The sequence below is a fragment of the Eumetopias jubatus genome, unplaced genomic scaffold, assembly GCF_037043125.1.
Source record: "Eumetopias jubatus isolate StellerSeaLion01/CBP00866 unplaced genomic scaffold, mEumJub1_p1.0 scaffold_5, whole genome shotgun sequence".
In the NCBI taxonomy this organism is placed as follows: Eukaryota; Metazoa; Chordata; class Mammalia; order Carnivora; family Otariidae; genus Eumetopias; species Eumetopias jubatus.
Window position 1 is genome coordinate 66,486,837 of NW_028274811.1, and position 27,618 is coordinate 66,514,454.

Sequence of the window (27,618 nt, forward strand, 5' to 3'; positions counted from 1 at the left end):
CAAAGTATGAGAAGAGATTTACTTAATGGAACTTTGGTTTGTGAAAATTTAGACTGAAAGGAAACTTAAAAAATATGCGATAGATATGGATGTAGAGATAGGGTCAGTAGCAGCAGGCAATCAATCTTGAAACTTTGAACACTGGGAGGCATTCATTCAGACCTAAAACGAAGAGTTCAACGAATTACTGATGTTGTAAAATGGCATCATTATAAGCCTAACTTACTCCTCCTGTGATTTTGTGGAGGTTGAAAACATATAGATTCTAAGGAAAAGAAACTAGTTTGTGTATGCATTTCTCTACTCAGAAATTGTTAACAGAAAAAACATGCATACATTCTCCTATCCTTTGATACCACTTTCAGAGAAAGAATGCTACGTTGTATCATGGATGTCTAAGTGAATTAAATGAACGTTAATGTTTTTTATGAGAAAAATGTTAATTCTCATAAACATCTGCTGATAAGGCTTATTGTGCTTATTTAAAATAAAGTTTTTCTAAAGTAACTGTATCTTGTGTATGTGTAATGAGTTAATTATATTATGATTTTATATCTAACCTACATCTGAAAGAGTAATTACATGGAAGCTTAAATTTTTAAGTTCACTTTTCTTGGAGTTTTACCCTAAAGCCTATAATACATATATAATTACTGTTTATACAAATTCTAATTTGAATTTAAGAGTAATCAAATAATGTAGATAGTGCAGATACCATTATTAAATCCATTTTACACATGAAGAAATAAGATTCAGATTGTTAAGTGTCTTCAGAGTTTTATATTTAGATGATGCCAGAAACAGGACAAAAATCCAGTGTATATGACTTTAATTTCTTACATTTTCCAATACCATATTATCTCTGTAGTATGGCACATGATTACTCAAATTTCCATGTTTAAAATTTTAATTCAATTTTAATAACTTCATAATTGCTATTTTCAGTTTCCTAAAAGGAGATATGTTTATTGTTCATAATGAATTAGAAGATGGATGGATGTGGGTTACAAATCTAAGAACAGACGAACAGGGCCTCATTGTTGAAGACCTAGTGGAAGAGGTGGTAAGTTTTGTTTTTTTCCTCTCTCAGAATTTTAAATATTTTGTACATTTTTGGAACTTTTCCATAATCAGGCGAAATTAGTAATGAAATTTTTTTTAATTAAAAACCTCAATTCTTAAGTACAAGGACTTTTTTCATTAAAATGTATTTACTGTAGATGTTATTTATTCGTATAAAACATAACTAAGCTAGCATGTTTGATTCTTTATTGATTTTCTGAAAGTTTTTTTTTCCAGAAAGTTTTCATGAGTTTCTAAGAATTAAAAAAAAATTAACATTTGTGCTTATTTGTATCTCTTGTTGTCTTCTTAGTGGTTTTCCTCATAAACGAGGCTATGAAAAAATGATCATGGAATCTGAATCAAATAGGGTTGCACATGTTTGCTTTCAGAATCTTTATCTCCCAAATATATGTACAATTTTCTAGTAACCTTGGAAAAACATAGTTATATTACACATATATTACCACATTTCTGCATTTCGGTATTCCCATTTTCGTTGTCGCTACACGACATAATATCAGTCGTCTTGTCACAGTATAGGTAATTGTGCGGTTTTTTGATAGCAGGGCTGCATTCAAGCAGCATTTGCATTTCAGAGATAATACTCAGTATCAGTGAATCTCATCAAACATATTACAGTTTTGGAGTTCATCCTTCCCTTTTGGATTTGGATTTGTTTTGTGATGGAATGGTTTCCTTTTATCTTTCACAGCCCTCAGAGCTACTATTTTTAAATTATGTCATGAACTTGGTAATATTCTGAAACCTGTGCTTTGATTATTTTCCGGGAAGATAGCAGTGGAGAATGTTTTTCTTTGTTATTAATTCTCTTGATTAATAGATCTTGATATGTAGAAGTAAAACATCCTGAGGAAAAGTGGAGGGCAGTTGAGGAAATGGTATGATACATTGTATACACATAGTTACTTAGTGGAAGAGCTGTGATTAGAACTCCTAATTCCTAGATTAGTGTTTGGTATTTTACAGTAGGGAGAGATATTTATTTCATATAGGCCAGAAGTGTTCAAACTGAAGAATCTTACTGTGTTGGTTTTACTACAGTAAAACTTTTTTATGTTGGATTTTTTTTCCTCCCCGCTATAACCCCCTGCCCCCGTTTTTCTGATTATTTAAAGGATTTAGAGTATAGTTTAACTTTTCTCCAGCTCTTGAGATTCTGGGTCAAATTTAATAAGATAAACTTTAAGAAGAAAAGTGAAAGTTATCCAATGAGTACCGGGTGGTGGGGGGGAAAGCCCAATTTAACATAAGGACACATGACTTAACATCAATAAAGGGAAAAAAAATAAAAGAACAAGTTAACAAGTCAGTATGAATTGAACAATGTGCTGTGGCTGCTAAAAAGGAATATAGTCTTATTTTCAATTAATAGTGGAATGGTTCCAAGTTAGAATTAATAAACAATTTTTACTCTAATACTTAAAATAAGTTTTCATACTGATCTTCTTTGGAGCCTAGTGATTCCTTGTAGCTTGAAAAGCCATTTGGAGATTGTCTAGATTTCAGACATTAGGTTGGTGGTTGGATTTAAGAATTTTCCCACTCTGAAATTCTAATTACTGTTCTCCAAGTACATTTATACTTTTATGCCTTAAATCAAGAATGTAAGCTCTGTGAGGATTTTTGTCTCTGATTCAGTGATGTATCCCCATAGCATAGAATAGTGTCTGCCATTAGTAAGCATTCAGCAAATGTTTGTTGAATGAATTTCTTTATGCCTACACTTTCCTGACACTCCTGCCCTGCTAGACTACTACCATGTAAAATTTAATTCATCTTTATCAATTCAGCTCAGATGCTGTCCCTGTTTTCACAGAGGATTTATGGCTTTCTTAGGCTAAATTGTTTCCTCTTGTGTTTCTATAGCACCTTGTTAATTCTGTATTTTATTACATTGTATAAAATTAGTTTATGGTATAAAGCTACTCTGTAGAGATTAGCTCTTTTTGGGCAATGATGCATTTTGTTTTCGTGTAATTTTTTTTTTTTTTTTTTAGCATACTGCTTTGTTTTATAGACATTCAGTGGGTGTTTGATTTTAGTTTGGTTAGGTATATGATGAGTAAGGAACAAATTGAGAGGGGTAAATCCATGTATAGATAGACCATTTTTCTTCATTATTCAATGAAAACCTGGTGCCAGGTACCCAGTTTTGCTGGGCACTAGGAGTTCAGTTCAATAAATATTCAGTGCAAATTTTATGCCCAGCATTGTGCTAGTGGTTATGGTGGTGGTTGGGTGTTAACAAAGAAAACCTAAAATCTTAAGGTGCTTACAGCCACTATTAAGGAATGAATAACACCGGTGTGTCTTAAATAATAGGCATGCCAAATAAAGTAAGGGAAAATTCAAAAGATGATAAAAGAAGGATGTCTTTTCTCTTCAAAGTAGAATTTTGTATTTATGTTTTAGGGACTCAGTATTTTACTGAGTATTTGAAGAAGATCCTGTCTGGATAGTTTAGGTTAATAAACAGGTAGGGAGCAGTGAGTGGAAAGGACATTCTAAGTTAAAAAGAACAAGCCAGTGGTGTTGAGAATATAGATAAGCAAATTGGTAGTTATGTGGGTATATTGTATAGATACCTAAAGAGAATTGGTAGTACTAGATAGGAAATGTAGACTTGAGTGATATGAAAAAGGATTTAGATTTTATCAAAGGAGGAATTTGTAGGGAGCAGAGAGGTATTAAAGGTTTGGTTTTTAAATTTCGTTTCTTTTTGTTTTGTTTGGTGTTTCTTAGCTCAGGAGAAAGTTGCAGTTGAAAACGATGAGTCCACATTGGAATGGTGAAGTGATGGGGTGGGACAGGGCACAAAGGTAATTAAACAAATTGGGCTGTGGTAATAGTTTGAGAAAAGGGAGGAAAAGAGCCTGAATTACAGTAATCACAAGAGGAGAGGAGTAGTAACAGTAAGGGAGAGAGTTTTAGAAAGACGTTTCTTGAACTGATACATCTTTTCTTGTATATGCATAAGTAAATATGAGGGACAGGGCAGAGATGTGTTTGAAGGTATGCTTTTTATTAATTTTAATAAAAATAGCTTAGTAGTTAAAATTATATAAAATACTGTCTTAATGTCTTACCCTTTAGGGCCGGGAAGAAGATCCACATGAAGGCAAAATGTGAGTCCGTGTTAATTACTAAAAGGAAAAAGAAAATACGTTATAAACCTACAAATTGGAAAACTGGGGCCAAAATTTATTTTAAAAGAAAACTGCTACTTTGGGGGCTGTCTTAAGAATTGTTTTTATTTGCTCAGGAACTGATATGTTAATATTTTCTTTAGGATCTGTTGATAGTCTTATTTTTAAATAATGAAGGTGTCTTTTACCTACGTGCAACTCTTCTATCACTAAACTAAAGGCTTTTCTATGAACATTAATAACATTATGAATGTCATGATTCCTCATATTTTTCTTTACTTTCTTACTGATAAATTTATAGCATTTCTTGTTTTTGTAACCACATCTTTTAGATATTTTGTGTTTCAGTTTTTTGTTTGGTGTGTGTGTGAGAGAGAGAGAGAGACAACTTTTCTTCAACATCAGGGTTCTTTTTTTTTTTTTTTTGAAGATTTTATTTATTCATTTGACAGAGAAAGAGAGAGCATAAGCAGGAGGAGCAGCAGACAGAGGGAAAGGGAGAAGCTGTGGGGCTTGATCCCAGGACCCTGGGATCATGACCTGAGCTGAAGGCAGACGCTTAACCAACTGAGCCACCCAGGCGCCCCAACAGGGTTCTTTACCATATTTACAAGATTCTGCAAGGCCCTTCTTTTCGTAATCTTATCAGGCTGACTTTTAAGTATCTTGTAAGGGCTAATTCAAAGAACAGGTATTACTATATGTTTTATTTGCCGCAGTCTTCTCATATTTCAGAAGTGTTAGCTGTTAGCAATAATCTCCTATGGGAAATTTACTCTAATTTTGTTTTTGTCCTTGCAGATCTTTTTTAGTGTCCTGCTCACCCCTCATTTGTTTTTTTTGTTTTTTTTTAAATTTGTTCATTTGAGAGAGAGCACAAGCCGCGGGGAGAGGCAGAGGGAGAGAGAAAGGGAGAAGCAGATTCTCTGCTGAGCAGGGAGCCCAATGCAGGGCTTGATCCCAGGACCCTGAGATCATGACCTGAACCGAAGGCAGACACTTGACTGAGCCACCTAGGCGCCCCCCCCCGCCATTTATTTGTATATGAATTTTCTTCTGAAGATGTTAACTCTCAATCCCAATTCGATTTTACTCATGATTTTAATAGAAACTGTTCATCTTTTGATCTCTTTTCACTGGAACATTTTTTTCTTACCATCCTGTCAGAATTTACGAATGGAAGCAACTTGCCTCTCAAGTGGTTGCTTATTCTGTTTTCTAACCATTAGAACACAAAAACATGAAGCTGAATACTCTCAGTAAACCTCGTTTAGTTCCCCACCCTTCCTCAGGTGGAACATATGAGATGTTTTCTGAGTTCGTTTTCCTTATTGTTCTATGTAGCTGTGTAACTGTAAAATAGGCTCCGTTGAGTGAGACCGTACCTTGTTGATTGTATTAGTGTGAAGTCTTCCCACTACCTATATCAGATTACGAATTCTAAATAAGGTGTGCCCTTGAAAAGAACATGTATTCATGGTTTTGGGGTATAGTGTTCTGTTTATATATCTGTTCCACCTAGTGTAATGTGTCATTCGAAACCACTTTTTTTTTCCTTGTTGATTTTTTTTGTCTGGATGATCCATCCATTGATGTAAGTGGGATATTTAAGTCTCCTACTGTTACTGTATTCCTGTCAGTTTCTTCCTTTATGTCTGTTAATAGCTGCTCTGTGTATTTAGGTGCTCCCATGTTGGGTGCATAGATATTTGTAATTGTTATATCCTCTTGTTGGATTGTTCCTTTTATCATTTTATAATGTTCTTCTCTTGTCACAGGCTTTGTTTTTAAAGCCTATTTTGTCTGATATAAGTACTGCTACCCCAGCTTTCTTTTTACTTCCGTTTGCCTGGTAAATGTTTTTTCATCCCTTCACTTTCAGTCTGCATATGTCTTTAGGTCTGAAGTGAGTCTCTTGTAGTCGGTGTATGGATAGGTCTTGCTTTTTTTTTGTTTGTTTTAGTCTTGTAGTATTTTTTACTTTCCAAGTTGTTTTTAAGCCACTATCAAAACTAATAGAGTAGATCCCAAGAATTTGTGGCAAAGTGATAGAGGGATGATCTAGAGTTGTCAGGCTGGTATTAAGAGGTGTAAATCAGCAAGATAGATAATAGTCCTTCAGGTAAATGGGAGGAGATTTTAAGAAATTTAATTACTAATAGTTTTTTAAAATCAGGTGTGTCATTTTATTCTAAGGTAAAATTTAAATACTTTATTATATGCAGTGGATCTTGACTATAATGCCATTTATAATTTCTAAATGCTTATTTTAAGTATACAGAAACTAAAATACTCTAGCCATCTAATTTGTTATGGCATTAGCTCAAATAGAATTAGGAATACTAAGTCATTTTATTTCAGTCCTTGATGCTGATACCTACTCTGTCATCACTCAATCTTACTTTCTGACTTTAAGGAAAGTATTAATCAGCCATTCCATTTTCTTTCAAGAGAGAATTTACCTCCTATTATAGGAAAGTTCATTTTGAGAGTAATGTGAGGAAAATTCATTTACTAATTTTTTTTTCTGGATAATTCTGTAGTGGGCTCTACCTGTACTACCCTTCCCTCCTAATACAAAGAAAAGAGAACACTAGCTATGGTGTAAACATGTAACAGTTTCTCATTATCAGAATTAAATTCATTACTGTCTTTGTATTGTTAATTAATGTGGAAATTATAGTTCATATCAGTCCCTTATTTTTCTATATTTTGTTGAAATTATGTATGTTTACAAAGTACAATAACATAAATGTAAAAGGGATGAGATAATTTGATCAATTGTATTTGCTTTTATTTCAATATATCAGTTTGAATTAAACTTGTGCTGGTTGTTTAGTTTTGATTGTATAACAGCAAAAAGGACTTTAGATTTACATATTTAATTTGTTCTCTTTTTAAGATGGTTCCATGGGAAAATTTCCAAACAAGAAGCTTATAATTTACTAATGACAGGTACTTGTATATTCACTCTTTATTTAAAAATAGACCATTTATCATCCATTTTGCCTTTAGCACTCATTTGATGCTTAAACATACTGTAAATTCTTGCATACCACAGAGAAACTGGTATATTTGTTATCTGGTGTTTTTTAGCTGAACATGTACATGCAGCATAAAATTCAGTGAAGTATGTTTCTTTCTGTCCCAGTACTATTCTCTTCCCTACAAGCAGCACCAGATGTGAGTTTTTTTCCTGTATTTTTATGAGTTTTCAGTGTCTTTGTATCTCTCCCTTCCTTGCCCCTAAACATACCCTTACACACGCACACTCATAGGAACATGCAACATACTTTTTTCATGTTAGGATATATTTTGGGAGATCATTCTATATCTGCTTATATAAGTTTTCATTCTTTTGAGTGACTATAAGCTTCTGTTATATAAAAGCCATAATTTATTATCGATACTTAGAATAATATTGTGTAGTTTTTATTTTTTTGCTGTTCGGCTGCAGGAAGTGTTCTAGCATTTATATTTGTGCACTTGTGAAGTTATGGAATTGGGCCTTATTTAAAATATATTCATTTTAACATTTCTCAAAAATTTTTATAGAGATACACAAAGTAAAAATTGACTTGTATTGTGGGTTTATGATTTAAACTAAAAACCATCCTGTCATCATTTATCCTAACATTTAAGACAGAATTAATTTAACTACTAAATATCTTTTTTGTAAACCATACATAATAAGGATTTGACACAAGTTTAAGCCATAATCTGTAATGTAGAAATCTTAGTTCTTTAAAAACAACCAGTGTTTGATAGTTTTTGTATATGGTGAGTAAACTACTTATTATTAAAGATGTTTTCTGAATTACTGTTTCGAACTGTAGGCGTTGGAGTTTAATGTAATAAATACTTGGCTCTTTTGAAAGATTTAAGGCAGTTTTAGAAGTGTTCAATTTTATTGTGAGGTTGTTGACTAAGTAGGTTAAAAATAAGGAACATCATGATGCAAAATGGTAGTAATAGAGACCAGATGCTCAACCAAAATGACATGCTATCAGCTTTGAGAGTGGGACCAAAATATTTATTTTAGTGAATTTACTGAATTTTGAATAGAAGTTTATATTTTTGAACTTGGACCACCAAATACTTGAGGCACGCATTCTTGTTTAATGCATTTCAAGTTGAAAGGTACTAAAATTAATTTCTCTATGTTAACTTTTTATTTTCTTTGGGTCATGTGCTCTTTGAAGAATCTGGTGATTTTCTCCCCTGAAAAGTACACATAAGCACTTGCATGCACAGTTTTGCATGAATTCCTATTCTTTGTATTAAACATGAAATTACTTGTTAGTAAGTGCTTTGGCTAGATGATTGGAACTCGTAGTAATTTACATAAAAATTTCATCCGATATTCTAAGTGTTCAGTGTGTTTTCCTAAAAGCAGTCAAGTTCCGATCTTTTCTATGTCATTAGGACTTAAGGCAGAGGAAAAACAAACCATTTTGGTGTTAAGAGTCACTGCCAATTGAAGATATCAAAAAGCCTTCTCTAAAATTAGTGTGAAAACCTTTAATATATGATAATTTGTTTCTGTATGACTTTCCAGGTACTTACCTATTAAATGAAAGGTGGTGTACATGTATTGATTTTGATAAGGTACACACATATTTCATTTTTGAATCTACCTTTGTAAGCATTGGTACTCTTTTATTACAGTTATTACTTTTTAATGTTTAATCAGAAGCATTGATTAAGTGTAGACTATGCCTAAACAAAATTTACTTTAACTTTTTTTAACTCTTCTTATTAAGAGGATTTACAAATAGAATGTACCCATTTTAGCCAGTGTCCTCTATACCTGTGGTTAGGTTATTCTTCCAAAGTCATGACAGGTAGAGACATTATTAACCAGAAATCACTGCTGCAGACTTATTTTTACATAAAACACACATGCAACATCATGAATGGTTGTGACTCATAAACTAGAAAGCACAAAGATGTATTAAAATTGTTTTTATTATAACGCAAGTTCCTGGTGAAAATTTACATATGTTTATGACTTTTAAATGTACTTTATAATTAGGTTACTTAACACTATTTCTTTTTTATTTGATAATTAGGAAATAAAACTAACAGCTTAATTTTTACAGTTGGCCAAGTATGCAGTTTTCTTGTGAGGCCCTCAGATAATACTCCTGGTGACTATTCACTTTACTTTCGGACCAACGAAAATATTCAGCGATTTAAAATATGTCCAACACCAAACAATCAGTTTATGATGGGAGGCCGATATTATAACAGGTGAGTTGTGAGAAATTTTAGTTACCTTTTACTTTTGGCAAAAATAGTTGAAATTTCAATAACGTATATCAGATTCAAAAGTGTATAAAAGTGCCTGACTTTTTAGAATTTAAAATTATAAGGCCTTTAATCTAATTTAGTAGTAGTCATGTCCAAGAATTCTTCAGATAGTGTCAAACATGAATATAAGTTAATAACTTACAATTTGTTGTCTTCCAAGATAATTTATATGTTTGTTGATTATATGCAGACTGCTTATAGCAAATTTGCTAAGTCCTTAACTGTAGGATAGCAAAACATTTGTTTTAAGAAAAAGAAAATATATTACGTTATTTTATTAGTGAGACATTTTATTTTATTTTATTTTCAAGATTTTATTTATTTATTTGACAGAGAGTACAAGCAGGGAGAGCAGTAGGCAGAGGGAGAACGGGGAGCCCGATGCAGAGCTCAATCCCAGGACCCTGGGATCGTGGCCTGAGTTGAAGCCAGATGCTTAACCTCCTGAGGCACCCAGGCACCCCAAGGCATTTTAATAGGAAGAAAAAGTTCTTAAAGAGTAAACAGAGACTTATTACAGATGTTACCCATGTAACTGGGTTGTTCTCAAATTGGTATTTCTTATTTGTAATTATTGGTTCCTACTTCTCATTTTAAAAATTATAGTAAACTTATTGCTTATCCCAAAGCTCAAAATGAACTTATGGAGCAGAAAAATAAGCTAATAGAGAAACCATATGATAGAATCTCAGCTTTTTTTTTTTTCTTCCTGTATATTAGAAAGAAATCTTTCATTTTTTCCCCCAAATGTAAAGAATTTCCCATACTAGATAACTCTAGAGTGGCATTGTCCTCCTCTTTTGGAGGCTTTCATAAACTAAAATGATGGCATTTGCCTAATTTAATCCCTTAAATACCACAGCAGTCTTCGCCGTTCCATTTAGAATTTCTCTTAATTCCAGCTTGACTTTTGAGGGTATAGAGGTCCAGCAACTGGTTTTCCTTAGAAAATGAAACAAAAAAAACCAAGTTGTAGTTGCTTGCCAGAAGGCCCATGAACAGTTATGAGACATCAAGTGGAAGATGTGAGTCTAGACGTTTGGATCCTTTTGCACACGTCATATAGAAAAGCTGCTTGAGTGGTTTCTACATTAGTAGCCCAATCTAGACATCCTCACTGAAAATCTAGCTAGCTGCAATTTGAACTCTTTATGAAGATAAATTACTTTTTCCCATTTTCCAGTTTTCTAGGGACTTGGAATATATAAAACTGTAAGTTGAAAACATATATTCTTAACTGAATTGATAAATGTCTATCTGGAAGCTTTTAAAGATAAAATAATTTACATAGATTTATTTTCGGGGAAGTTTGTTTACTGACTTAAACTTCCTTACGATATATATTCTGCAAGATGAAAATTCTTCCTACATAATGGAAGTAGTCTGTAAAATATATAAAGGTTGACTTTTTTATTGATAAAGACCAGAATGAAGCAGGAAGAAAGAAGTATTTGAAGTATATTTCTTTCTAAATTATTGCAAAATTATTAGTCTGCTTACAAAATAATGACGTAAAAATTTTTAAATGCATGTTAATTTAGTGGCTGTGATCATTCCTCCCAATTTTTTTCTTTTTTAAAAAAAGACATTTATTTTAGAGCGCAAGTGTGAGTTGGGGGAGGGGCAGAGGGAGACAATCTTTCAAGCAGACTCCCCGCCGAGCGTGATGCCCAGTGTGGGGCTTGATCTCACGACCCATGAGATCATAATCTGAGCTGAAACCAAGAGTCTGATGATTAACCAACTGAGCTCCCCCACCCACAATTTTTTTTTATAGATAAGTTCATTTGATAAAGTTCAGGAGTATTGTTGTTTCTAGTATTAATGTTAAAAATTTTTTTCAAAGAAAGCTAGAATTATGTAAATCTGATGTCTGGAAAAAGGCAGTTTTAGTTGTTTGGAAATATATATTTCAGCATGGAAATATATTCCATTACAGAATTAGTGTCAATAATAGAGTAAATCTTAGAAGATAAACCTTTGTGGGGTGTTCGGCTGACTCAGTTAAGAAGAGCATGCGACTCTTTGTCTCAGGGTTGTGAGTTCAAGCCTCACGTTGGGTGTAGAGATTACTAAGAAAAAATAAATGAACTTAAAAACATACACCTTTGTGATTACCACTTACTGTTTAGATATGTAAGTGTTAAGTTGGATTATTCAATAAATCTATGTAACAGAGCCATACTGTACTGTCTTTTGTCCCCATTAATCCTACATTAGTCTTTTGGTAAAGAGAGGTAGTACTTAAGTGTGTTTCATTTAGAAATTGCTTTGTTGAGACATAACTTTAACATTCCTCTGTAAAACTTTTAGAAAGGCAGGAGAAGCATTTAACAGCAAGTATAATTCAGCAAACATTTATTAACTAATTTACTTTTTGAAATATATTGTACAGACCCCATTTATATACATTAACGAAAAAGATACATGAGGTACAAGTCTATGAGAACAGATGGTTGGCTGATTGTGATGAGTTCAGGGCTGTACACATAGATACAGGAGAGACTCAGTGGAAACAGAGCAGTTGAGGTAGTGATGAGAAGGGAGAGGGAGGAAGGATTTTGGTCAGACCTTGAAGATTGCTAACATTTATCTAGGAGGTTCAAGGAGAGACATGGTTTTATTTATTAAGTATATTACTAAAATGAAAGTATCAGATATAGTATCTCTAGAAACTCATATTTATTTCACAGACGTATATTGAACATGTTTTAGTTTTCTGAGATGTAAACCTATCTGATTTTATATCTAAAACTTTCATGGAATGTCTAGGAAATTCTGGGTTGTTGTATCTCCCTTGACTGTTTCTTTAGGTATATCTGGGTAGAATATGAACTAAAGTAATTAAAAAAAAAAAAAAATCTTCTAAGTCCAGCTCATTGGTAAAAATATATCTGATTGGTTGTCACATACTTTTAAATTTGCTCTTGGGCAGTCTGAACCGTATTCCACAACAGTATCCTATTCTTTCAGCTCACGGACAAGAATTATATTGTAATGCTGAGATGCTCCACTGGATCAGTTGCATTTTATAGTTACTGAGTCAGAAACCTTTGATATTTATTGGTTTTTATAGATTTACTGCTTTTTGCTCTGAAACACATAGTCATCTCTGAGGTGGTATCTGTCTTCAAATGTCTTCTTTTCTGATTTTTTTTCTTTTAACATTTTTGGATTTATATGTGGTATTACATTTTTCCTTTAAACACTTATAACCCTCCTTGTCTTTTTTAACGTGAATACCTTTTTACTTGTCTCATTTTGTGCCCTTCCCCCTTGTGTAAAATGCTGCCTCTGGTATTTAGTTCATATCCATTCATACTTTTTTCATTAATATTTTCAAGTCTTCTGTTTTGCTATTTTTAACATATTTGCTTTAATTTCATAGTATAGCAAAGACATTTTATCTTTGGAGACATAGATATGTATGTATATGTGTATATTTTTGGAGAGGGGTGTGCATATGTATATATATACATACGTATCTCTAAAGAATAAAACATATATTTCAGTTCCATCATTAAGAGAACTGGAAAAAATCAAGTGGAAGGTTAAGCAAGATCTGTTTTGAGAAATGTTTCCTATCTGTCCGTAAAATAGCCATTCCTCCAGTATATTAAAGGGAAGTTTAAAAGTCTAGGATTTAAATATTCAGGACAATAAAATGGCCTACCGATTATACAGAAACACTTTTATATTGGAAAACTCATTATGCATGTTAAATATATATAATGTTAAAATATATAATGTTTTAATTTCATTTTAGTAAAATTTCCCAGATAGTAAGACTATTTTATAGCATTATTTATCAAATTCATCAATAAGCTTTCCCTGGGGTAGCGATAATCCTACATGTAAAATTAGCTCCTGGTCTTCTGTTTGTTTCTGCTTTTACTTGCTGTTAGTGTGTTTTATTATCTAACTTCATCTGATTGTTTGAAAGCAGAATGTGTGTTTTGATGATAAAAATTCTTAAAATCTACCTGAACTTGCTTTATAAATGCCATTTCTCTATCAGTTCTTTCTCAGTTCCTCAGAAATACTCTTTTTTTTTAAAAAAGAAGGTAGACTTTTATTCTTTCCTTGCTTATACTAACTCTTTGAGTATGTGTATGCAAAATTGGGATCTCTGACTCCGGTATTCTGACCTGTAAACGAATTCTTGCTTTTCTAAAGTAATGTGACTATTATAATCATATATATTGATGTATTTGGGTTATATGCTTTTGAAAACACTTGCAAATACATAATCCTTGTTAACAGGGTCTTTGTGTATTTTCAAGATCTGCATTTTTTTTATAAGACAAATTATGTCAATGTTAGTAATTTTTATTTTAACAGCATTGGGGACATCATAGATCACTATCGAAAAGAACAGATTGTTGAAGGGTATTATCTTAAGGAACCTGTACCAATGCAGGTTAGTGTTGTTTTTCTTTTTGCAGTAATAAGCATTTTATCTTAAAATGCATTTTTGGTATATGTTTTATGCGCACATTCATGCATTTAAAATTGGATAAAATTTAAAACTGCTGTTATTCAGATTCTTTCAGAAAGTAAATTGTAAGAGAAACACTTAGTTTTTAATTATGTTGATTCTAGCCTTTGTGGCTTTTTGAGAATAGAAGCAGTGGTGGGACAGAAGTCGTGTTATATTGAGTCAAGGAATGAGCTTGTTGGAGGCAAAGGTGGAGATAGCAAGGATAAATCACAGCTGGGCTTACATAGGTGAGCTTGGTAAATAAAATAAAAATGAAATCTAAAAGAAGATACAGGGCTAAGAGGGGTTTAAACTTTTTCATTGTTTATTTGGCTATAGGTTTATGGTGAGAGAGTTTTGTGCATGTCTGTATACTCTGCATAAAGCCACTAGTAGTGAGGAGAATGACAGTGGTGGGTGACATGGGGTAGTGGCAGTACCTGACGTACAAGGTCCTAGGGAAGGCAAGAGTGGCTAAAATCCACAATATGAGAGGAAAGATTGGTCTTGAACAAGAGGGCCTGTTGAATATTAGCTGCTTAATGCATAGGGTATTGCTTAGTCTGTGTATTTCATATACTTTCTGAAGAGTGGTGGGCAAAGTTTGTAGCAGAGGTTAGGCAACAGATATTTCAAAAGAGAGATTAAGAATTTTCTATATGGAAAATGGAGGTATTGATACTCCAGGGATGTAAAGAAGGGTTTTTGGGTGCCCATCCAAACTTCCACAGTGACTGGTTATGTCTCTATTCCACAGTTTTTCATCCTCCTAACAAGTTAGTTTCAGATGGTTGTAGCTGCTGTTCAGTGCAGTTGCTGAGGTGGGGATCATTATTCTGATGCTTAATATCAATTCAAGAATCATCATCATCTTGTCACACTTAATATAGCTTCATTTCCTCACACTTTTCTGGTGGAACGTATGGTCCACGAGAGCAGGGGTATTGCGTTGTGTTCTCAGTGCCTAGAGTAGCATCAGTGTTACTGAATGAACGACTGCTCTCCAGTAGGAAGCACCTACTTCACCCCCTCTGTGTTATCACTAATGTGTCTTAATCTCGTGCTTGTTGCTGTCTCCATGTCCATCCCTTCCTCTAGTCCTGTCTAGGCACTGCTAGTGTACGATCCATCTCAAGTTTCACTTTCTCCTTGACACCTTCCTGATAACCGTAGTCAGCCCTGATGTCCTGCTTTTGTTGGCAGTTCTGGCAGACACTGTTCACTATTCTACTCCATAGTAAAACAAACTTTTTTTTTTAAAGATTTTATTTATTAAATTTGACAGAGAGAGAGAGAGAGAGGGAGAGGGAAAGAACAGAAGCCGGGGAGCGGCAGCCAGAGCAAGAGGGAGAACAGACTCCCCGTTGAGCAGGGAGCCCGATATGAGGCTCGATCCCAGGACCCTGGTATCATGACCTGAGCCGAAGGCAGACGCTTAGCGACTGAGCCACCCATGCACCCTCCCTCCCTTTTTTTTCTTTTAATCACGTAGTTTGGTACATGTTTTCTAGAAGCACTGCTCAGGGTCTTTTTATTAGGGGCCAGAGGTGCCTTTACGTCCAGATTCTGCCACTGTGTCCCACTGCTCTGTCCTGAATTCTAATTCACATTGGCTATTAGAGTTAATGATGGTTTTGTTCTAGAAGTGTACAGATTTTATTTTATTTGTCTACAAGTTAAGCCATGCGTCTTGAAATTGTGCTTAGAATTTTTATTTTAGAAAAATTTACTTTTTATTTATTTTTTAAAAATTTTTTATTGTTATGTTAATCACCATACATTACATCATTAGTTTTTGATGTTAGAAAAATTTACTTTTTAGAAAAACTAGCACAATAAGTATTACTTGACATTAAAACTTTTTTGTACTTAAGTTATAAGGTTGTTTTAAGAATTACTTCAGACATATAATCTGCCGCACTCCCATGTTGCGGTTTCATAATTCAGCAAACCCCAAATTGTTGTCATTTGCAAAAGTGCCAATTAATGCTTTGAATACTTCAGAAATAACTGATGCCAATTACAAAGCAATTTGATTACTACATAAAAACCATTAAATGCTATTTGACGTCTATTAATTAGGACCTGGAGTAAAAAAGGTTACTGTAGAAGTTTGGGAGTCATAATACTTACCTATCCTTCCCAGCAGGATTCTATTACAGAACAGAAAGTGCAATAATAACCTTTTATTAATGGAAAAACTGATTAGCTCACTCCCCCTGAGGTGACTCTGCATACCCCCATTCAGAATAAGATGCTGGAGTGGAAAGAGCAGTCCTAGGTAGCTCTGCTTACTTTGTGGAGCTAACACTTCTGGAGACAGACGTTAGAAGAGAAGGAGCCTTTTGAGACAATGCAGCCCACAATAAAATAGGCAACACTTTTTAAGCACTGTGTTTTAGACACAGTTCTTACTAGTTTATTTAATTTTCAACAACTTGATGAGGTCGCTGCTATACGATAGGGAAATTGAGATTGGAGAGGGTAATGACTTAGGGCATTGAGTCATCCTTGACTCTTCTTTCTCTCCTATGCTTTGTATCCATACTGTCAGGAACATCATGCTGACTGCCTTTCAGATAAATGTACCACATGACCACTGTTAGAATCTGACTTTGGTCTCGCTGTTTCCACCTTTGCCCCTTAACACTGCACAACAGTCAGAGGGATCCATTTAAAATGTGAGTCGGATCATTTCACTCCTCTCTTTAATACTTGCACCTGTTCTACATTTCCTTCAGAGCGAAAGCCAAAGTCCTTAACAATGGCATTTCAGACCATAGATGTCATCTCTTTGGTCCTCTGAACGCCTCTCTTTCTACCATCCTTCTCTCTCACTTGTCTCCACTCATACTGGCTTCTCTGCTGTTTTTTAAAATATGCCAGTCTGTCTCCTACTTTAGGATCTTTGCTTTAGCTGTTGACTCTGCCCAAAATGGTTTTTTTCTCAAATAGCCACATGTCCCATTATCTTACTTCTTTTGCTCAAAAATTAGATTCACAGTGAGATTGACCCATACACCTTATTTAATACTGCCTCTTCCCCTACCCTGTAAAGCACTTACCATTTCTTAACATACAGTATGATTTATGTATTATGTTTATTATCCTTCCCTCATTAGAATGTAAGGTCTTTGAGTATAAGGATCTTGGATTTGTTCACTGATATATCTCAAGAACTAGAACAGACCCTGGCAGTCAACAAACATTTATTGAATTAAGTATACGGGAACATTTAAGACTTCTCCAGAACTGTGTAGAGAGTAGGCCCTGAAGCTTTCCCTTTGTAATCCAGTGATTGCTGGAGTTTGGAAAGTTAAGTTCCGTCCTTGGCCATAGTGTCTTCTAATACGTTGGAATCCTTTGAAAGTTGTAGATAAGTATATCAGCTCCTACCGTAATATAATTTAGAAAAGAGTTACGGAGATCATCCTGAAATCAGATATTTAAATCCAAATATTAGTGTAGTTATGTCTTAAAGTACAAACTACAAATATGCCACATTCTGTAGCCAATACTAAATATTATCATTCTTATTTTTAAAGTTTTTATTTATTTGAGAGCGCGCGCGCGCGAGAGAGAACATGAGCTGGGGGAAGGCAGATGGAAAGGGAGAGGCAGACTCCCCTCTGAGCAGGGAGCCCAATGCGGGGCTCCATCCCAGGACCCTGGGCTTATGACCTGAGCTGAAGGCAGACGCTTAACTGACCAAGCTACCCAGGTGCCCCTAAATAGTATCATTATTCAAATAAAAGACTGATAAGTACAAATCTATATAACCAGGAGAGTAGTCATCACTATTTATCATCTGGGTCCAGTGTATCCTTTTAAGTTTTTTATTCTTAAGTCATTTTAAGAATAATTCTTAGAAGTTGGAATAAAGGTATAGTCCAAAAAAGGTTATTAGAAAATTTAATAAGAATTTAAACATAGCAAACTCAAATGTTTTCCCACATTTCCTTGGTTATAAAGGCTTGAGATAAGCAGTTGTTAATCCACAATCCATGTCATGCATGGACCTGGAACATAATCCGTCTTGTAAATCCTAATTCCAGGTTTCAGATACATTTCTAATTAATTCTTGCTGTATAATTACTCTGGTTATTCTTCCCACACTTTCACTGTCAGAATCCAGTACTGATTCCAGATGTAAATATCTGTCTACTGGGTTTTAGTTTATGATTCTTGCTTTTAGTTCATGTACTTGAATTATCAAATGGAATAATTTTGAAAACTTGGATGGCTTATAATTTTGTTGGCAGAGTACAGTCTTCTTTGCTCCATAAGGGTAAAATATTTTTCTGTTTAGATTTTTAAACATCAGTTACAGTGATAAATATGGTGAATTTTAAAATTTCTACATTATGTTTCCTTCTACAGCCTTTGGATACAAAGTACCCTTTGTCCACTTACAAATCATATTAAGTAAATCTTGGGTGCACAAACATAAATTTATTTATTTTTATTTTTTATTTTTTTTTTTAAGATTTTATTTATTTATTTGAGAGAGAGAACGAGAGAGAGAGAGAGCACATGAGAGAGGGGAGGGTCAGAGGGAGAAGCAGACTCCCTGCCGAGCAGGGAACCCGATGCGGGACTTGATCCCGGGACTCCAGGACCATGACCTGAGCTGAAGGCAGTCGCTCAACCAACTGAGCCACCCAGGTGCCCACAAACATAAATTTAAAGAACCTTATTTCTTTTTAGCAAAACAGGACAGTCTAGATTTCGTGTCGCAAAATACCGTGTGATCGCATTCTTGCTATTAAATGACTGACTAGATAGAAACACTGTACGTATTCCCTCCCCTCCACTGCCTAGAAATCCACGTTTACTTAGTGTTTCTTGAGTTTGAGAAAGTTTAAGGATACTGTCATCTGAAGAATTGTAGTCTAAGATTTTTGCTTATCAAAAATCAATTTTATCATCACAGTAGATCACAAAGTGCTGCTGCCTCTTTGCATTCATCTTTTGATTCTTTTAATAATTGTCAGACGTCTTCCTATGTCAATTTTTTTCTCTTTGCTATTAGCGGAAAATCAAGAGCTCTGGGCTGTGTTCAATGAAAGCTAGTAAAAAGATAACATAGATGGGCTTTTATACTTTTTTGAAAGATGCTGCAATACTTGGCAACACAGTTAAAAAAAAAACAACAAAGGGTGATGCAATAGAGATAGTTTATTTCACTCTTGCATCATCTTGTAAGCTAACGGTTGACAAACTTTTCTGTAAAGGGCCAGATAATAAATATTTTAGGTTTTGCAGGCCTTCAGTCTCCATCTCAGCTGCTAAACTCTGCCTCTGTAGTGAGAAAGCAACCACAGACAAAACATAAAGGAATGAGTGGGGGTGTGTTTTGATAAAACTTTCTGTCCACCACCAGGCAGTGGGCTGGATTTGGCGCCTGTGCCATGGTTTGCCAACCCCTGCTCTTTAGCATACTTGAGAAGTAATTGTTGAATAATGATGAAATGATTCCTAGGATGATGAAATAGCAGAATGTTTCAAGATAGAGGAAAAATATGATTTATGAAAATCTTATATCTTAGATTTATAAAAGGATCAGATGAACCCATGAAGTCTCTAAGAAAACAGTCATAAAATATTCATCCTAGCAAATAGTAAGAACTGCTCAAAAGAGAAACTTAAGAAACTGAAATTGAATCCAGTGGATCCCAATGCTAATACCAATGACTGATTTATTTTGGAAAGATCATTGTAAAGACACTCTTCTCTTTATATTCTTCCTGACATCAGAATTCTTTTTGTTACTTGGGAGGATTTAGCAGTTAAGACACATGCATCCATTCCTAAAAGTCAGAGTTATGTAAAACCATGAAATAAAAATCACAAGGTTATGGGAAGGGGTACAACACTCAAAGAACCTCATCGGTAACACATAAAGATAAGAACCTAATAAAATGACGCATAGTTTTTATATATGCTAAATGGTTAAGAAATATTTACTACAATAAATATGGCACTTTACCTTGAAAAAGACCCGAAGTTTACTTGTCAAAGAGGCTGTCAGGGTTGTGATTATTGTAAAGTGGTAGAAGGATTATTTGAAATCAGATGGTGTTCTAACACCAGGTGTGAATGGATGGGTGAGGCATATAATGCTTGGTGAATTGAGAGGGTTGTGAGGTATTGGAGGTGTGTTTTGTATATTCCCATGCATCTCCTCTATCAGCTGGGTGCCATTTTCTGCATTCACCTCGTGCTTCTCAAAGACATAACTGTGCATAAGCAAACAGGAATTGGTTTTATGCTTAAATTGGTTCCCAGTTTATCAGTTCTGTTGGGACAAATTCATGTTCTCAGTGTTAATTGCTATAACACAACGAGGCAATGTAACAAAACTGTATTTTTGAGACTTTCTTTGGAAAGCAAAGGATCTCTTAATATATGTTACATTATTTAGAATTTAGCCTTAAAAACGTTATTTAAATGTTGCAGACACACACAAACCTGGCTTTTAATTAGTAATTCAGTAGATTTTATTTAATTTCCATCAAGAATTCATGACGTAATTTTAATATTTTTAAAAATTCACAGGATCAAGAACAAGTACTCAATGATACAGTGGATGGCAAGGAAATCTATAATACAATTCGTCGAAAAACAAAGGATGCCTTTTATAAAAATATTGTTAAAAAAGGTTATCTTCTAAAAAAGGGTAAGTATTAACTTTAAAGATTCAATTCCAGTATTTTCCATTAATATTTAGTAGAAACATTGTAAATATTGGGCACAAAACTTCCCATTGATGTATTTAATAAGTTGTTTTGACATGAATTATTAATAATTGACCCTTGTTTAAAGCTTTATATTTAAGTATCCTTCAAAATCTAGGCTAGGATAAAGAAGATGTAGTGTACCCATACAATGGAATACTACTCAGCCATCAAAAAATTGAAGTCTTGCCATTTGCAACGACGTGGATGGAACCTAGAGGGTATTATGCCAAGCAAAGTTAAGTCAATTAGAGAAAGATAATTATCATATGATCTCACTCATATGTGGAATTTAAGAAACAAAACAGAGGATCGTAGGGGAAGGGAGGGAAAAATAAAACAAGACGAAATCAGGGAGACAAACCATAAGAGACTGTTAATCATAGGAAACAAACAGGGTTGCTGGAGGGGAGGGAGGTGGGGGGATGGAGTAACTGGGGGATGGACATTAAGGAGGTCATGTGATGTAATGAGCACTGGGTATTATGTGACTGATGAGTCAATGACCTCTGCCTCTGAAACTAATAATATATGTTAATGAATTGAGTTTAAATAAAAAAAATCTAGGTATATTAAGTCCACATTTTCAAGCAGAGTTTCATGAAACAAGCTTACGTATTTCCAAGTATGTCTTGCATTCTTGAGGTCAGTTCCAGTGCAAGGTATTTGGTTCTTCGCCCCCTCTCTACCCCATACTTCATTATTATTTTTCTTTTTTAAAGAGAGACTTCTAATGACACTTGTCACATTCATTGTTTTGATATTTCTGTTTTATAGACTTGCCTCAATTTAATATTAAGAAATGTTAAGGGGTTGGTTGTTAGGGTGTGGGGTGATAGAGTAGTTTCTTGTGATTAAAAAGGAATTACTCCTAAGCAAGAATTTTAAAGATTTTATCTTTGTGAAACTTTAAAAGATGTAGTTATGGTACCATTGTCATTTACTTTGTGATTCATTAAAACAAGCAGTCTAACAAAAGGCGTTTTTCTTCTACAGATAAATTTAATAGGCATTTTCTCATTTTGTAAGGATTGGTATGTTACTGATAAAGCTTTGGAATAAAAATGGAATATGATTTTTATTTTCAGCAACAATTTTATGATTTTAATATATATATATGACTTCATAGTTTATCATTTGCCTAAGGGAAAGCACTTTTTTTTTTTAACAGGCAAAGGAAAACGGTGGAAAAACTTATATTTTATCTTAGAGGGCAGTGATGCCCAACTTATTTATTTTGAAAGTGAAAAACGAGCTACCAAACCAAAAGGATTAATAGATCTCAGTGTATGTTCTGTCTATGTTGTTCATGATAGTCTCTTTGGCAGGTAAGAAATTGGTTTCCTATTTCTTTCTGGAATTGTTTTAATAATAAAATAGTGTGGATATGTTCAGATCATTTTTCAAAGTATAGCCAATGGATTTTTGAGAGTCCTAAAATAATCTGACATCTAAAATGTCAGATTTAGTTTCTAGGGTAGTTTCTGTTTTCCTTATTTATTTTTGACTAACTGGTGCATGAAATTCCACTTTTGTATTACATAGAAATCATAAAAGATGACTTGTATATAGCATGTTTCCTCCCTCCCTTACCACCAGTCTTTTGAGTGACTGACTTTGAGTCTTGTCCTCTTTCCCATTTTATCACATTCTCTCTTAACTCATTGCATCTGGTAGTACTGAGTACACTCAGTTGTATTATTAACTTGATAGGCAGGTTCCTAAAAGAAAATTTGACATTAAGAATCCTAATATAAAAATAATTGCTTCAGTAGGGAAAAGGGGAGTATTTCAAATTTGGAGTCAAAACATTTTTTCTTACATTAATTTCAAAGTTTTTCAAAAAATAAATGTAAATGTATAAACTAAAGGTGAATCCTGATCATCACAAGGCACATTCAACTCTTGATTACTTCTAATTTTTTGATCAGGAACAATGGCCTTTTCTTTACCTTTCACCATCAGTATTATTAATAATCCATTCTAGAGTCTTTATAGATAAACTTACCATTTTTATTACATACTGGTATTAATAAAACACAAGGCAGTTAAAAACAAATGTTTTACAACTGTTTTTCTGCTGCAGGATGGCATTTCTACTAAGCAAGTCTAGCTTTATCCTGTTTAAGTTCAGGAATCTTCAACACAAATAGCTGTAGAACATACAAAACCTTGTCATTTCTTTTCTCCAGACTTTGTTTAGGACATCACATTGGTGTTACTTGTAATTTTAATAGTCAGTTTTTTTAAGTGGTCAAGGTTTGAGAATTGCTGAATTGAACACATAGTTTATCCTTAAAGTAGGGCTTTTTGAAATCTCTGCCAGTGTTTATATTCTGAATCACTAAGAGGGAATTATAATATGAAGTATTTCATGAATCCTTTGACCTTGATAACGCCCCCCGCCTTTTTTTCAAACACTTCCTAATATCTCATAAAAACAGCTGTTCAAAAAAGAAGCAAAAATTTTTTGGGTAAGAGGATTTCCTAAATTTTGATTTTCCTTCCTTAACAATATGAGAATCTTGACCTTCGGGTGTGGTTAGATCAGGCCTCTGGCTGCTTTTCTTTTCATCTTTCTGCTCTGCCTGCCTTTGTGTGTTCTCAATTATTCCTCACAAAACAGCTTCCTTCATGGTAGCAAAGTGGTATAAGTACCCAGGGAAGGAAAAAGTAAGCATTCCCTCCAGTAATGATAGAAAATCCTGAGAAAGCACTATTGCGCCACCTCTCAATCAGTGTGTAGTCCTGGCTTCCCTGAAGTAGCAAAGGAGTGGGATTACCTTCATAAACGGAGGCCATTGGGTGTCCAAGCCCTGTTGTTGCTGAAGATGATCCCACCGAAATAGTGAGGCTGCTTTGTATTCTCTGTGGGAGAGGGAAATGGATGTTGGGGAGACAACCACACTATTCACCACCAAACATGGTTTATTTGTGCTTTGAATAGCTGCAAGGGGGGAGAGATTTTGGGGACAAGCTTACTGAAATAAGTAATATGAAATAGGTGGTTCTTAAGCTGAGTCTTGGAAGATGGGTATAAGTTCATTTAAATAATTAGATCAGAGCTTTCCCAACCCATGTGCCACGAATAGGCTATGGGTGTCCCTTGAGATATTGGCGGTGATAAAAATGTTACTGTAATAAAAATATTAAGTGTTTTAAATTTCAGCATTTCATTATTGTAAAATATATAAGGGAGGTCTTCAAAAAATGTAACTTCAGATTTTTTTTAGATATTTAGATTGTTTTTCATTGTTACTTCTTTGATTGGCTTTAATGTATAGATATTTTCCCACCATCAAGGGCAGTTTGGTGATTAAAGCTGGAAAGTCATTAAAGTCACAAGATAAAAACAGTAGCCTTAATTTAAAAATTCAACCTATTAATTAGGCCACTTAAGAAATGTATTGGGAGGGGCGCCCGAGTGGCTCAGTTGGTTAAGTGACTGCGTTCAGCTCAGATCATGATCGTGGAGTCCTGGGATGGAGTCCCACATCTAGCTCCCTGCTCAGCAGGGAGACTGCTTCTCCATCTGACCCTCCTCCCTCTCATGCTCTCTGTGTCTTATTCTCTCTCTCTCAAATAAATAAAATCTTAAAAAAAAAAAATGTATTGGGATAACTAAATCCGGTAAATCTTCTCTTCCTCAGCCTAAATATTTTGCATATAAGTTGAGTAAATCAGTGGGGCCAGGCACATTGTGTTGCACCATACCACTAAAGAACTGTTAAGTTTTAAATAAAAGTCCCTCTGCCCCTGTACGTTCCCCTCCCAGTCCCCTCCTTTCCATAGATCTGTTCCTACAGTATCAGATTATACTGGGGAAGCTTGTTAGGAGATCTTGGAATTAATAGCTAAAGCTAAAGCCAAAATGCTTTACACGGAGTTGGAGAATTTGCTTGTTGAGTCAGTCTGCATGGAAATTGCCCATTGTATGTTTGAAGCCAAAGAAATAGAAGAGATACTATTTTCAAATAGTATTAGATTGGGTTCGATAGTATTATCAGTAAATGCATTGGTGAATCAAATGATAGGCTGTATACAGATCCAGAGATTACATTTTTCACTGTACACTGATGAATCTACAAAATTAGAGAAATACTTGGAAGTAAATTGTTGGTCATTCAAGGAAGTACCAAAAGAAGTTATTAAAGATAAAGTATTCAAAACAGTAAATGAATGCTTTGAAACAAAGAAGATACTGTAGAAATAGTATTTAAGTTTATGATCAATGATGAAGTTTCATGATAGGAACATTTAAAGGTTTTACATCAAAAATTCATTCTGGAAAATAAGCAATACAGAGAGACTCTTGCATGTAAAAGTCTGTTTGTAGATCACAATTCCACATGAAATATTATAAAATGGAGTCTAATAAAATGCAAGTTGCTTCAGTTGCACATGTTTTCAGTTTTATGGGAGGAAATGGGATCAGAATACCACTGTACTGTTTGATACCAGAGTCTGTAAGCTGTCCAAAAGAAGAGTTTTGCTGAAGTTTATGATCTACAAGAAAAAAACTTATTGGTGAATGATTTGCACTTCACAGATTAGTTGAAGAATGGGTAAACTTCCTCAGAATTAGAAGTACAACACAAAAATATATTAATATGCCCTGATAGCTTATAGATTCAAAGCAGAAATTCAACTTTGGAAAAAGGTTAAAAATGATTCCCTAGTGATACTTAAAATTTGAATAACAAGAATCTTAAAAGAGTTACTAAGACTAATAAAAGTACATCTGTGTGAATTTGGGTGGGGGAGAAAAGCTGTAACATTATTTTTGACATACTTTCTATGAACAGGCACTAGTGGACTGAAAAACCAGTTTACAGTATCAAAATATCAGAAAGGTCAGTGTTACACTTGCCAATTAAAATGACTGCTAGAGTTAAAGAACAGGTCTTTTAATGTGGTTTAAAGAGACTGAATTATTCCTCTTATGCTTAAGATCAAGAAAGGAGTTTCAGGAAGCAGAAAAGCGGTAAATATACATTTACCATTTGCTACAGGATCACAGCTTCTTGTGCAGAGTCTCTTGTTGAAGGTGGCTTTTAAGACTCTGATATTGTTTTTAATGATACCAAGTCTAAACCTGGTATGAAAAGGTTATGTTCATGGGAACTAAGGTACAAGTCTTTTATTTTAAAGAACTGAGTTTTTTCCAAAGTATGACAGTTTAACATCAACTGTATTTTTGAGGGCCTTACTATGCAAGAGTTGGGAAACACCAAGAAAGAGCAGATCCCAAGAAAAACACAATCAGCAAAGTATATTTCAAGGAAGTGAACAGACCCCTCTACCAGATAGTAGGACTAATGAAAAATAGGTTGACGTCAAATTATATATCATAGAATGCAAATATCATAGTATGAAGGGGGAAATTGTGGATGAATGCAGTTATCTTTTTCTTTGAAATATATGGCTAGTGCTGAATATTTCTTGCTTTGTGTATGTATAGAACCCAACACACTGACTGACCTGCATTTGAATGAAATGTAATGTGAAAATTAACAGCACCTTGCAACAGAGGTGAATGGCCTGCTTGCTCTCTGGCCATGGTGAAGCAAAGTTTGGATAGCATTGCTCATTTGCCTGTTTTCCTGAATGGCTCTAGCTGCACAGCTATGCAATTTTTCCAGATTATTTTCAGTATTAAGAGATCGCTAAGTACTTTATTTCTTTATATTAAACTTCTAACTTTTAATACTGCTTTACTTTAAATATAATCATTTCAGAAGCACAGGTTGAAAGACATTTCAGTGATAGAGTTACCATAGTGAATATTTATGTAGGAATGTTTGTACCTTTTCATAGGCTGAATCTCATTGTGGCAGTATTTATTTTCATTTAAGAACAGTGTTTTTGCTGGATATTAAATTTTAGGTTGACAATTTCTTTCGGTGTTTCAAAGATTTATTTATTTACTTAAATATTTATTTATGAGGGAGAGTGAGAGACTTGAGTAGGGGGAGGGGCAGAGGGAGAAGCAGACTCCCTGTGGAGCAGGGAGCCCGATGCGAGGGTCGATCCCAGGGCCCTGGGATCATGACCTGAGCCAAAGGCAGATGCTTAACTGACTGAGCCACCCAAGTGCCCTTCTTTCAGCATTTTAAAGAATGTTTTCTGCCTCCGACCTTTTTCGTTTGTTTCTGATTATTTCTCTTTTAGAGATAATACATCTTTTTTTCTCTTTGAGGTGTACAGTATTTCATCTTTCTCTGGTTGCTTTGAGATTTTTCTTTAGATTTTTAGCAGTTAAACAAAAATGTGCCTACTATAAATTTTCTTTAAAAAACTTTATCCTAATATTTGCAGAGCTTCTTCAGTTTGATGCCCGAGGTCTTTTGTGAGTTTTAGAAAAGTCTTGGTTACTATCTCTTTAAACAGTTCTTCTGCCACATTTTCTTTCATCTCCTGTGATTCATGTTACATGTTATATCTTTTTTAAAGATTTATTTAGAGAGAGAGAGAGAGGGTAGGGACAGAAGGAGAGGGAGAGTGAGAGAGAGACTCTCAAGCAGATTCCCCACTGAGGGCAGAGCATGACACAGGGCTTGATAGCATAACCTGAGCTGAGATCAAGAGTCGGGTGCTTCACAGACTGAGCTACCCAGGCATCCCAGCGTGTTGTATCTTTTACTAGGTCCCTTGTACCTGTTATATAGTTTTCTATGTTTTCCATAATTTTTTCCTTCATGTGCCCTAGACTGGATATTCTGATTTGTCTTCCAGTTCACTAATACACTCTTCTGCAGTTAAATGCATTTCTTGAGGTCTTAATTTTATTAATTACATTTTTCAATTTAGAGTTTCCATTTGATTCTTTTATAGATGTAATTAGCTGGCAAAATTC

General features: G+C 34.3%; 1 protein-coding gene across 1 annotated transcript in view; it reads left to right on the plus strand.

Moving 5' to 3' along the window:
- Positions 1-27,618, plus strand: part of RASA1 (RAS p21 protein activator 1) — a 104,125-nt gene that overhangs the window by 53,267 nt on the left and 23,240 nt on the right. Inside the window, exons 5-11 of the mRNA XM_028114533.2 lie at positions 946-1,063; positions 4,180-4,211; positions 7,135-7,187; positions 9,335-9,485; positions 13,887-13,965; positions 20,584-20,704; positions 21,934-22,090. Of these exons, the coding sequence (XP_027970334.1) occupies positions 946-1,063; positions 4,180-4,211; positions 7,135-7,187; positions 9,335-9,485; positions 13,887-13,965; positions 20,584-20,704; positions 21,934-22,090 (711 nt within the window). The remainder of the gene's footprint in view (positions 1-945; positions 1,064-4,179; positions 4,212-7,134; positions 7,188-9,334; positions 9,486-13,886; positions 13,966-20,583; positions 20,705-21,933; positions 22,091-27,618) is intronic.